Below are 13,753 nucleotides of genomic sequence, written 5' to 3'. Positions count from 1 at the left end.
TATTTATCTGTTTGTTTATTGATGTATTTACTTCAGAGTTGTCCATAGCGCCTACTAGGCCTGAGGGCATCAGAGCGCTTAAAATGGGACAGTGCAAGTTACATAAATCACAATAAGCATGAGCACATAAAAGAACAGCAATATAGTCCAGCAAAATGGCTATCACAAAAATCCTCGGATAATTTGATGTATAAATAATTCAGAAAGCTCAAGGGAATGAAGCAGGGTTAGGGTTAGTAGGCCACCGGGGGGAGGGGAGAGGGATAGTTGAGATAAATCTTAGCCAATGGATGAGGAGGGAGGTAGGCACTTGGATCAAAGGAAAATGAAGCTCAATGCAGTACGGCATTCGGGAAGCAATTTCGGCGTGGATCAAGATATGGGAGGGCCAGCACTCCGAAGAATCAATGAGGGTGGGGGTTAGCTAAGAATCTATCTCGCGAACAAGAGGGAATTCATATCTCTTTTGAAAGATTCAAACAAGAGGTTGTTCTGGATCTCTTGGGGAAGCAGAACTCCACATTTTGGGAGCGCCCTCCGAGAAGGAGCTGGTAATAGTTTTTTGTTTCTTACATCTCGGTGGTTCAAGCAGGAGAGAAAAAATTCAGACGACCCCCTCTCCCCTTCCACCTCCCTTGGGCTCACTTGTATTTAAAAGTATCTCATGAATATTAATTGTGGAAAACCTGACTGACTGACTCTATTCCTCACTCGAGGACCGTCAGTGAGAAGGCCACCAGAAAGGGCATGCTAAATATCCTGTACTTGTTTTTAAGCTGAACTGTTGAGATATTTATGACCAACAACATCTGGCAGAATACCGACTGGAACATGCCCTTTGTCCTAATATTCAAGGCTTTAAGTGGGCCGGGTCCTGCCGCTGCTCGGCACCAGCAGTTTTAATAAGCAGGTGCTGAGACGAGTCCTTATCAGACTCTCCATTTTTGCCCTCAGAGTGGAAAAAAAACTTCATTGCCTTTGCTGTAACTTCAGAGACTCGTTATAGTCCTTTCACAGTCTCATAATTTCAGAACTGAAGCATTTTCAATATTATGTACAATAAAAGCCATAGTTGTTGCTTTTCTCTATTTTTTTGCATCTAACAACCATTGACAAAGCATATAGTTCTGGCTTGTTGTAGGTGTAATGTTACTTGTTGAACTATATATTTGGATGCAATGACAAAAACAGCAAAATACCAGTCGATCAGACAATATGCTAAACTCAGATTTTTAGCTGAATTTTTTAAAGTCATGCCTCTAATTACATAGGCCATTCCCATTTTGAGAGACTCTGCAGTTTTTCTCATCTCACTTAAAGCCCTGGGTAGCTCCTCCCACTGTGATGGTTACCATGGTACAATACTGTTCCACTTAATAGCATGGATGATAACATGGATGATTCTAATGCAACCCGTTAGAGGTTCTTACCAAGTCCTGCAGCGTACTGAACTGCAGGTTGGCCGGAAGCTGAATGTAGGTGCTGCAGACGGTGAGGATGTAGAGGAGGAAGTCCAGGACTTGTAAAGCAACAAATGGAAGCAGGAATCTCTCCAAGTTCTACAAGAGAGCAAAGTACAGTGTTTTTAGAGCTTCTTTGGTGTCCATTAATGCACATAACTATTTAAAAGATGTACAATAGGTAGAATATCTCTACATTGAAGGTAAATCTGAATTTAAAAAAATCTGAAATGAGTGGTTCCATTGCATCACAGGCGTTAAAGAATGGAATATCAAGTAGGGAATATCGAGGTACCAGAATATAGCAGCTAAAATATTTGGGACCAACAGATCAAGGAGATAAGTATAGATACGTAAATATAGATTTGTATGTATGTGGTATTTCTATAGTGCAAACCTAACACACATACACGCACGCACACACACACACACCTCCTTCAGATATAGGTGTTTTCGGTTCTATCACCACTGTCTGAGTTATCTGGCACTTTTATCTCTCTTCATTTCATCCAGTCTGCCCAAATGTGTAATTATTATCAATTAGTCAAGTGATGCATTAAGCTATACTCTTCACAGCCCAGAGTGTAAATCCTCTCAATCAGTCAAAGGGACTCCCATACCATAACCCAAAGGTAGAGATTCTGCTGGAGTGCCATAATCCTGCCTAGAGCAAGCTTTTCACACCCTCTCACACTGGGTCTGGCCATGAACCAGTGATACTTCTGGCTAGGCCCCAGATATCCCATTGCACATTACAAATCGTTTTCAATGTTACTAATTTACTTGATATATAAATCAATAAAGGCTAGCTAGTTTAAGGGAAATATTAGGGAGACTCTGGTACGTCAGCAGTGATAATATGTGGAAAAAACACTGTTTTCCTTTGAAAGCCCTCACCCACCGACCTAGTCGGTGGCATGCTTCATCATTGGGCCCACCACAGTGGCACCGAATGTGCCCCGGGTGTGCTTCAACGCCAGGTGACTGCGGAGCTGGTATATTGCTGAGTGTGCAGTGAAGGGGTGTGAAGGTGAGAAATTATAATGCTATCCAGGAGGTCCCAGCACCCGAGGGTATTAGCAATATTTAATAAACTGGGCCTCTGTTAGCAGGTTAAAAAGGCAATAGGACGTTTTAAGGGAGAGTTACAATGACCTCCAGCGTCCAGTGTGGTCTACATGTTTCAGCCAGTGCCTTTGTTATAAGCTGGCTTTCCTCAGGACCAAAAGAGGGTGAAAAAGTGCAAATAATAATAAACTATATTAAGTGAGTGTTGTTATTTTCTCTATGTGTCGCGCACGCTAAGGCGCTGTAACTGTTAGAGGGGGATTCCCTCAAGCTTTTCTACACAGAACACATAGGACAAAGACAAGACGTACAAGGAAGAGTCATATTAGGTTTGCATTAAGTAAAAGAACCACTTTTGGCCGGCTTATAAGGTGGTGTTCGACCTATATGCGGCTATGGTGAGCTCATTGGGGACTCCATAGAGCTTGTGAGGGTATATTCAACCGTTAGTGAGGGGTGGTGGGCTAAAAACGAAATCACAAGGTGAGGTACAGGAAAGTAATGGTACTAAGTCCTCACTCTGTTATTTCAATGTAAAAAGCCTCATGGGTCGCCTGGCAGAGAAAGAGACCCTGTACTTGAAACATTAACGGTGGATCCTGACATCAGCAGGATTTAACATTTGGTTTAATCCCCCATCAAATACTGTTTGCCAAAAATTAGGAGGTTATCCTGCATGGAGAGTAGGCAATGCACTGGACTCCATCTTTTTCCCCAAAATCTGCATTGGCTTGTCACAGGACCCGTGAAAACGAGATCCTGACAGACACTCTCATAGCAAGTCTACATTGCATGTTCTTCTTATGCCTCCTCAAGTGCTGGCTGTGATTAATTAAGGTTTTTAATTCGTGTCAGATCCTGAACTATTGTTCTCAGTTTATTGCCTTCTCGGAAATTAGAGATTCGTAGCACTATCAGACAAAAGAGAAAGCTTCAGAGCTCTTAACAGAACCATTGCCCCACTGCCATCTTTCAAAATATCCTGAAATCCCCACTTTAAAACTCCTCTGAAAACCCCACTTTAAAACTATCATGAAATCCCCAACTGCTGTCCTTTGGTTTCTAACTGCTATTAAACACAGTGGCGTAGCTAGAACTTTGGCCACCAGTGGCGGCCCCTGCATCTGCCGCCCTACGACGGCCACAGGCACAGGTAAGAGCGGGGAGTGGGAGGCCGCCTCCCCTAAAACTTGTGCCGTCCAGGTCAAACCGCCCCCCTCCCCTCTCTCCCCCCCATTGCTACGCCACTGATTAAACTGCTCTCTATCTGCAGATATGTCCATAGAAAACTGAATCAGAGAATGTTCCTCTGGGATACAAGATGCTTAGGCTGGACCGCCCTGTTAAGACCGGCGGAGGGGTCGCCATTATTTATAAGGACACCTTTACCATCACCATTCTAGACCAATGTACTACCAGGGACATTGAAATCCTGGTCTTCAAAATTGGTTCCAACCTGGAGGCTAGCTGGAAGGGGGCATTGGTGTATCGCCCTCCGGGCCCTTGCTCAGATGCTTCCACCATCCTTATGGAGACGCTGGCCCCATATATTAGCATGGGGACTAATTTTGTACTCCTTGGAGACTTTAATGTCCATAGCGAATTGGTCGATAATGCTGAAGCCCATACCTTGCTGGCTGATCTAGCAACTCTGGGCTTCAAACAGTGTAACCAGGGCCCTACTCATCGTGCTGGTCACACTCTTGACCTTATCCTGTCTAATTCACACACTCTGACCTGTTACCCTCCCACACAGGTGGAGTGGACCGACCATTTTTTGATAAGCTTCTCCCTCCCTACCCTTACAGAGGAACGTCCCCAACCTGCTCTCCTCCCTTTATGGCGTAGGCAGTGGCACAAGGTGTCCACAGAAACGTTTAAAGATGTTTTTATCCCCCCGGACTTCTCTCCCTTGGATACTCCCGACACGGCCCTCTCCAAATACAATGTTGCCTTGAACACTGCTGTTAATCTCATTGCCCCTCTAAGACTTTGTAATCAGCGGTATAACCGCAGGCAGGAACCATGGTACTCCGACTCACTGCGTGCAGAAAAGAAAGCATGTAGGAAGTTGGAGAAGGCCTGGAGGATCTCCCATAGTGTAGTAGATAAATCCCGCTATCACTCTGCTTTGAGATCCTACCATAGAAATATCAGAGCTGCCCGCAAAACCCATATTGTTTTCCAATTATCTGAGGCAGGTAATGACCCTAAAATATTGTATCAGGTTCTTCGAACCTTTACTAACCCCATTGCGTGCGACAGCCCAGAGACGGTGTCCCAACAATTGTGCGATGATACTGCTGGGTTTTTTGCAAATAAAGTCGACACTATCTACCAAAATATTGCTCAAGCCACCACTTTGGTCGATATTAAGGATTCTTCGCCTAGCCCACAACTCGGAACAGTTGGCCTTGGCCCTCCGGTACTGTCCGCTATCCCCGAGATCAGTCTGGATGATGTCAACTCACTGATTGGGACGATTAAATCGGGCAGCCTGGCGGACCTTGTTCCCGCCCGAGTGATGCATCTTATAGGGAATGCTCTGAGTCCCACCATTCAGATGGTGATTAATCGATCCCTCTCTGAAGGATTGGTCCCTCTGGAGTGGAAAAAGGCCCTGGTTAAGCCCATAAGGAAAAACACCTCCATTCCCTGGTCGGATATGACCAACCTGAGGCCTATCTCCCTTCTGCCGTTTGTCGGCAAAATAATGGAGAAACACGTTAATCTCAATCTCTCCAGTTACATAGAGCAGACCGGCTGTTTGGACCACTCTCAGTCAGGGTTCAGACCTAGGTATAGTACCGAGACGGCTCTTCTTTCTGTCACGGATACTATACGTATGTCTCTGGACAGGGGTCTATCTGTGGTGTTGGTGCTGTTGGACTTGTCCGCAGCATTCGACACCATATCCCATACCATTCTCCTAACAAGATTAAAGGAGATCGGCATAGAGAAATCTGCCCTGGCGTGGTTCACCAGCTTCCTTGCAGATCGTACCCAGCAGGTTAACATGGGCGCCTTCAGTTCCATCTCCACCAAAATCACCAGAGGAGTCCCGCAGGGCTCCTGTCTCAGCCCTACGTTATTTAACGTTTATGTCTCCTCCTTAGCAGATACTATGAGGTCCTTTGGGTTTTCACCCATTTCATACGCTGATGATACACAGCTGTTGTTTACCTTTAAAACCTTTACCCCGGAGATAAGGCGAGCTTTCTCGAATGGCATGACTGCGGTCGCCGGCTGGATGGCCAGGAACTTTCTCCAGTGCAATGTGGGGAAGTCGGAAGTCATGCTGTTCGGGGAAGCAAAAATTCTGTGGACCCCTGACTGGTGGCCTACAAGTTTGGGAGAGGCCCCTTCCCCCAAACAGGTGGTGAAAAATCTGGGGGTCCGTCTGGACCATGACCTCAATCTTGTACATCATGCCAACACCACAGTGGGGTCTTGTTTCCATATCATCAGCCTCCTCCGGAAAGTGTTCCCCCTTCTCCCTGACAGCACAAGGAAGACCTTGGTCCAGGCCCTCGTATTGAGTCGCCTCGACTATTGCAATGGTCTACTTTTAGCGGCCAATGAAGGAGTGCTCAACAAACTTCAAGTGGTGCAGAACACCGCGGCACGCCTGGTGACAAATGCCCCCCCCAGAACACCATCTCTGCCCCTTCTCAAACTGCTCCACTGGCTTCCTATCCGGAGACGGGTGGAATTTAAGACCTGCTGTGTGGTGCACAAGAGTCTCCATAACTTAGGGCCGCTCTATCTGGCCGAAAAATTTGTTCATCATCACCCCCCTCGTAATTTACGGTCCAGTAACCAGCTGTTACTACAGATTCCCCGACATAACAAGACCAGACAGGGAGGACGTGCTCTTTCTGTTATGGGTCCGCGTCTGTGGAACAACCTCCCCCTCTCCCTTAGACAGTGCTCTAGTCATCTAGCCTTCAGGAAAAGTCTTAAGACAACCTTATTTCAGTATTCGCGCCTGCCTAGACCTGTTTCCTCCCACAGCACTGCGCGGAGATACACCTTCGGGTGTGATTCCGGCGCGTTACAAACCCACAAATAAATAAATAAATAATATCTCTGCTGGTACTGCCTCTCTGGACTTAAGCAATCTTCCCCCAATTTCTAATGTCTAATGCCCAGCCAAACTCCCAGGAAAGCAGCCATGTAAAGTGTGCAGGTCACCATAGAAATCCACCTTAGATAGAGAGGAAACAAACTTGTTTGATCTTAGAAGACTACAGCATTAGGGCAAAAGTGGGTGGTGGTGATGTCAGAGCCATGAAGCTTTAGGGCATGTTGGCAGCTTTTAACACACCAACCATGCCATTCAACTCAGCTGCCTTCCCGACGATGGTATCAGAGACACGGAGCTCAGCTGTTTTCTCACTCTTGGCAGTTTTGGATACAATCAGTGTCCCCTCTGCCACTGACCCCCCAGCCTCAGCCCCTCACCTATGGGTCAGTGTAATATTCAGCCCTGTCCCCATTACCCAGTAATGGCGAGAAGATCATGCTCTGTAAATATGTAATATATATTTGTCCAACCGTAATCGCTTCAACTTTTCTTAAAAAGTAATCTGGAGTGAATTTGCAACTTGTATATATGTAACTGTCACAGCTAGTATCTGTAGTAGACATCTGTACTTACTACCAGTCTGTGTGCAATCTCTGGCCAGGTTTATCCAAACCTTTGCCTGCACTTTTATACCTAACTGGATGCCACGCATCTTGTGTTGAGACTCAAGGGGCTCAATTCAAGGTTTCCTTCTTTGAGATAGACAGGTGAATGTACAAGAATTATTTGTAGCTCCTTATGGTCTATGGGAAACCCAACTCTCTGCATTGAACCTAATGGCTTTCGTAAACTCCAACTTAATATGCCTACTTCAGATAGTCGCAGGAACCATCCGATGATAGGTACACGTCAGGCACAAAGTCCTATATACAGCCTTCCAATGGACTGTAACCACAGTTGTGGTCCTTATGACATTCAGGCTACACTTCCCCAATGGGCTGTATCTGGGTAGCCCTCAATGCACCCTGAAAAACTTGGGATGGGTCACTGCGCAAAAACAACACTGGGGCTTATTTATAAGTCCCTTGCGCTGCCGGTGCATCACTTTTTGTGACGCTGAGGTTGTGCAGGGGCCTGCTCCATATTTTTCAGGCGGCACTAAACCGCCTTTTTTGGCTTAATGCTGCCTTGTAAATATTGTTTCCTTTAACACAGTTTTCTGCATTAAAGGGGCATGTTGATGTGGGCATTCCCAGCAACATCTATTGCCTTTTGATACTGCACCAGATTTACGAGAAATTATAACTCTGAGGCAGTGCCAAAAACATACTTCTCCATGGGGGAGGCTTAAGGGAGGCACAACAAGGAGAAATATCTTTATTTCTACTTGTTTTTCCTTCTTCTATGTGTGCTACATTCTGCAACACACATAGAAAGAGAAAACACCTCTTGTGATTCTTTTTGTGAATGAAGGTTTCCCTTCATGCACAAAAATAATCATCCCAGCAACGCAGGCATCCTTTCACCATGGTGCAAAGGTGCCTACGTTGGCGCACAGCAGCCCATTGTGAGCCAACACTGGGGAAAAGGACAGGAATGCGCTGTATATGATAGGTACAGCGCATCCCTGCCCTTTTCTTTTGCCGTAAGTCAGCGCAGCAGGAAGGCCTGCGACTCTGCCCTACGGCAAAAACTCAAATTGAGGCCCATGGTCTTTACCTGTATCTTAACTATTACACATCCCTCCAGCAATAAGGTACTTGCATTGGCTCCTAGTTCACAGTAATCTTTCCATTTATTAGCCATTATGCAAAGCATCTCATGGTTTCCAGGAATTTGACACCCAAAATACATGCCCTGGCTAACCACTCGGACACTGGCTGACGATTGTACCTAGAACTAGGGGAGCAGATGTCATGCCTTCCTAACCTCTGCTGCAGACTGTGTTGTTATGCAAAACCAGACTCATCATATTCACTTTGTGGGGTAGTCGGCCCTCCATAGCACTGGAACTGCTATCTACCCGAGCCATTTAAAGCCAACAGGTTCTTTTGACTCAGAACAATTGCCTTTAAGGCTGCCCTTAACAAATTATCTCAAGTGGTGCAAGATGAGACTATGGGGCTCATTAGGATGGCGGTGGGCCCACCACCGACAGCCGTGCAGTGGTGGACCCTCCGCCATCTGACTGGCAATTTCCCCAACCACATCACAATGGCAGGGGGAATCGTTCTGCAATCGTCATGATTGCCTGGCAGAGCATACACATGGATGTAAATGGTGGCAGACCGTGCCTATCAGGCACTGTCTGCCAGATCACAATGCTGGCCTCAGCCAACCTTTCCATGGCCAGGCAACCGCCATGGAAAGGCTGGTGGAGAATGGATTTGGGGGCCCGTTGTGGGCCCCCTCTGTGTGGGCGGAGGGTGTTTGTGCGGTGGGGGGTACCCATGGTACCCCCCTGCATTTCCCTGCACAAAGTGGCAGGCGAAATGCACGTCATGTCAATTTCGCATTGTGAACATTGCTGCAGCCAGCAGCACCGTCCGCAAAGTGAAATACCCAGGATGCGCCTGCCATACTGGCGGGCGCATCGTGATTGCAGTGGTGGGACCACCGCATGCATGGCGGGCGGTCCCATGCACCGCAACGATGGCGGGCCCACGCAGGTCCGCCCGCCATGGTAATCGGCCCCTAAGTTTTGCTACAGGATAGACAGATTCCATATATCCATTTGTACTCCAGACATAGCCAAGTAATAGCCAATTACGAAAAGCGTTACACATATATGCAAGGAACAATAACACATGACTATACATGCAGCAGAAAGTTTTTTCAGCTGCCATCTGATCCCTTTATGAGGGACATGGAATGAGAAACAGCTCCATACCTCACCTTTATCACACCAAAGAAGAGGCAGACGCTAATCAGCAAAAGCATGATGATCAGGAGGAAGCTGGAGGCTACATCCGCTGAAATTAAAACATTAAAAAACAATTCAATGAAGTAAAAACCAAGGCAATTATGGCACAACTACAAACAGTCTAGTTTTCTGAATGCACATAAGTTTCTTTTTGTGTAGGTCCTATGCCTGGTTATTACAATGGAATGAACCATCCTCTTTTGCTAGCTTCGCTGCATTTCACACTTGCCTAACTTCTGAATGGCTTGCTGTGTAGAACCCAACTAACTCAGTTACAATTCTGGCCCTCATCATGTGACAGCAAATCATCCCTAACACAGACATGTAAAGACTTAGCTAACTCTTGACACCCATCTCAGATCTGTGTGAGGTCAGTACACCCCAACACAGCCTCCAATTCGATTGCACTACTAAATATTGACCCGCAGAATATTGTGGTGCAAGAACATCGAGGACAGAATATCGAAAGCTAAGTGAATATTTCCTATAGATATAGATGTAAAAATATAAGTATTATTTACTATTCCTAATTCTACATCTATATATCGTGACGATATGTAATGTGTAGGTAGATATACGTGTATACATAGTTCAAGACATATATATATATATATATATATATATATATATATATATATATATATATATATATATATATATATATATATATATATATATATTCGCGCTCAATCCCCTGCAGGTTTCTAATGTAACCTGGTGGAAACCTTGAGCCAGACTCATCCTCGACATCCCACGACACAGCCACATCTCCGGACACCTAAGAGACCTGCACTGGCTCCCGGTCAACAAGAGAATCACCTTCCGCCTCCTTACCCACGCACACAAAGCTCTCCACGACCAAGGCCCGAGCTACCTCAACAAACGAATCAACTTCTACGCTCCCAAACGCCACCTCCGATCCGCCAGCCACGCCCTCTCCGCCGTCCCACGCATCCGCAGAGCCACTACAGGAGGAAGGTCCTTCTCCTACCTGGCCGCCAAGACCTGGAACTCCCTCCCGGCCGACCTGCGCCTGACCCAAGACCACCTCTCCTTCAGGAAGAAGCTCAAGACCTGGCTGTTCGAGCAGTAGCGGCACCCCCCCCCCCCCCCCCAGCGCCTCGAGACCCTACGGGCAGGTAGTGCGCTCTATAAATGTCTTTGATTGATTGATTGAATATATATATATATATATATATATATATATATATATATATATATATATATATATATATATATATATATATATATATATATATATATATATATATATATATATATATATATATATATATATATATATATATATATATATATATATATATCAGATTCCTGGTACCGCAATCCTTTTGGAAAAAACCAGAGTTGAGGCCCAAATAGGTTTCAAAGTGCTTAAAGATTTATTTGGCAGAAAAACAACCCCTACGCGTTTCGAGGTACGCCTACCTCTTGCTCACGGGTCAAGTGAGCAAGAGGTAGGCGTACCTCGAAACGCGTAGGGGTTGTTTTTCTGCCAAATAAATCTTTAAGCACTTTGAAACCTATTTGGGCCTCGACTCTGGTTTTTTCCAAAAGGATTGCGGTACCAGGAATCTGACATATTGAAGGTTTGGCGACCCTGTCGAATGCCCGCTGTGTAAAGCGGCAGAAGCACGCCATTCTTGTGTATATATATATATATATATATATATATATATATATATATATATATATATATATAAATAATAAATCATCCGGTACTCCAGGGTAGATTACAAAAGTCCTTTTTAATCTTGTGACGAGGTACATTTACGCGTTTCGGGAGTCTAGGTCCCTTGTTCACGTATATATATATCAAAAGAAAGGCTCCTCACTACTCCAAAGAACCGAAGGGACACAACAGGGGACCAGGCCAAGAAACTTTATTTCCGCACAGAGGGCATGACGCGTTTTGACGTTATGTTTTTATCAAATGCCTGTGAGCTACGCACTGTCACCGCCGCCTTTCAAACCATCTAGTTCCCATTGGCGGAAGCCCAGCGAAGGTGATTGGTTGTATGAGCGCCGTATCGCAGTCCCCATCGGCGGACCACTACTCCCAGAAGGCACCATCTCGGCCCTCAGGTAAGCATCGTTTTTGGCCTTCTTGAAACTCATAGTGAGTGCTGGCGTTGTATGAACAGGCGTGGGTGGTGCAGTTAAAATAATTTTCACAGTGTCTCTGCAGTAAAAGTTCTTCTCCCTGGCCCCCATCGACGTCTCACCGCATTACTCCAGGATATTGTAGCATCGGGGGCTAACTGCAGTGAGCTCGTCCCTCCATGAAGTCACGGACTGCTGCTCGCAGCGAAAGATCCACGGTTCCTGGCCGCGGGGGATTAAAGCTGTCCAATACCTTGGTTGCCACTTGAAGGCTGCACAGATGCACAGCCTGTACCCTTGAAGCTTATATCAAAGCTCCAAGGTTCCCACATGTTGGAGACGCACTCTGACATCCACTGCAGCAGCCTTCATGAGGTAAAAGCCGGATCTGCGGGCGGATCAAGTTTACAGCTTGCCTGTCAATTCATGCTGGACGCGTTTCATGCTCAATGCACTCTTCAGCGGGCGGACAGTCATTTTGGCATAGAGGCCACACCTCCCACTTAACAGTATGAGCCCTCCAATGGGAGACTAGAATGATTCGCGTTGGTTTATGGGTCTTGTAGATTGTGCTTCAGTTATGTGCCACTGTCGGAGATGTTTCAAGCCCACCAATGGGCCTCCACTCGCACATCCGGCTTGCCAATCCTCCATGGATGCCTCCACATTGAGACTCCGTGATTCGGAGCTCCGTGGCCCCAAATTTCCGGGTGGTGCATCTCCCGCGGCTGGGAGGCCGTGTATAAATCAAAGCTCCAAGGTTCCCACCTGTTAAAGACACACTCTGACATCCACTGCAGCAATCTTCATGAGGTAAAAGCCGGATCGGCCGGCAGATCCAGTTTACAGCATGCCTGTCGATTCACACCAGACGCATTTCGTGCTCATTGCACTCTTCAGCGGCGCGACAGTCATATTGGCATAGAGGCCACACCTCCCACTTAAAAATATCAGCCCTCCAATGGGCGACTCAAATGAGTACGCATTGGTTTGTGGGTCTTGTAGTGTGTGCTTCAGTTATGTGCCACTGTCTGAGATGTTTCAAACCCGCCAATGGGCCCCCACTCGCACATCCGGCTTGTCAATCCTCCATGGATGCCTCCACATTGAGACTCCACGTTTCGGAGCTCCGTGGCCCCAAATTTCCAAGTGGTGCAACTCCCGCGGCTCGGAGGCCGCGTATAAATCAAAGCTCCAAGGGTCCCACCTGTTGGAGAAGCACTCTGAAATCCACTGTAGCAACCTTCATGAGGTAAAAGCCGGATCGGCGGGTGGATCCAGTTTACATCATGCCTGTCGATTCCTGCCAGACGCGTTTCATGTTCAATGCGCTCTTCAGCGGCGCAACAGTCCTTTTGGCATAGAGGCCACACCTCCCACTTAACAGTATGAGCCCTCCAATGGGCGACTCGAATGATTCTGCGTTGGTTTGTGGATCTTGTAGTGTGTGCTTCAGTTATGTGCCACAGTCTGAGATGTTTCAAGCCCACCAATGGGCCTCCACTCGCACATCCGGCTTGTCAATCCTCCATGGATGCCTCCACATTGAGACTCCATGATTCGGTGCCTCTTGGCCCCAAATTTCTGGGTGGGGCATCTCCCGCGGCTGGGAGGCCTTGTATGAATCAAAGCTCCAAGGTTCCCAACTGTTGGAGACGCAATCTGACATTCACTGCTGCAACCTTCATGAGGTAAAAGCCGGATCAGTGGGTGGATCCAGTTTACAGCATGCCTGTCGATTCACGCCGGACGCATTTCATACTCAATGCACTCTTCAGCGGTGCGACAGTCATTTTGGCATAGAGGCCACACCTCCCACTTAAAAATATGAGCCCTCCAATGGGCGACTCGAATGAGTCAGCGTTGGTTTGTGGGTCTTGTAGTGTGTGCTTCAGTTATGTGCTGCTGTCTGAGACGTAGCAGGACGGTGTGATAAAATCACTTCTGCCTATTGATGCCCATCTAGAAGAGATGTAGGTAGTATGAAGACCAGATTAGCAGAATGACTATAATGCTATTAGAACATTCCACTTACTAATGTTCTAAATAAAAATGGGAGCCACATGAAAACAAACATTTGCATGTTGGAGCTCCAGACTTATACCAGCCATTATAAGTCTGGAGCTGCTCCATTGTCTTCAATGGAGCTCTCAA

General features: G+C 46.5%; 1 protein-coding gene across 1 annotated transcript in view; it reads right to left on the bottom strand.

Moving 5' to 3' along the window:
- LAPTM5 (lysosomal protein transmembrane 5) overlaps nt 1-13,753 on the bottom strand; it is a 185,820-nt gene that overhangs the window by 49,671 nt on the left and 122,396 nt on the right. The window contains exons 3-4 of the mRNA XM_086957509.1: nt 9,451-9,527; nt 1,431-1,559 (exon numbers count right to left, since the gene is read on the bottom strand). Coding sequence (XP_086813635.1) covers nt 1,431-1,559; nt 9,451-9,527 — 206 coding nt within the window. The remainder of the gene's footprint in view (nt 1-1,430; nt 1,560-9,450; nt 9,528-13,753) is intronic.

This window comes from Lissotriton vulgaris, chromosome 2_1, assembly GCF_964263255.1.
Source record: "Lissotriton vulgaris chromosome 2_1, aLisVul1.2, whole genome shotgun sequence".
In the NCBI taxonomy this organism is placed as follows: domain Eukaryota; kingdom Metazoa; phylum Chordata; class Amphibia; order Caudata; family Salamandridae; genus Lissotriton; species Lissotriton vulgaris.
The sequence above is the reverse complement of the archived record's forward strand: the minus strand, read 5'-3'. Positions and strand labels throughout refer to the sequence as shown.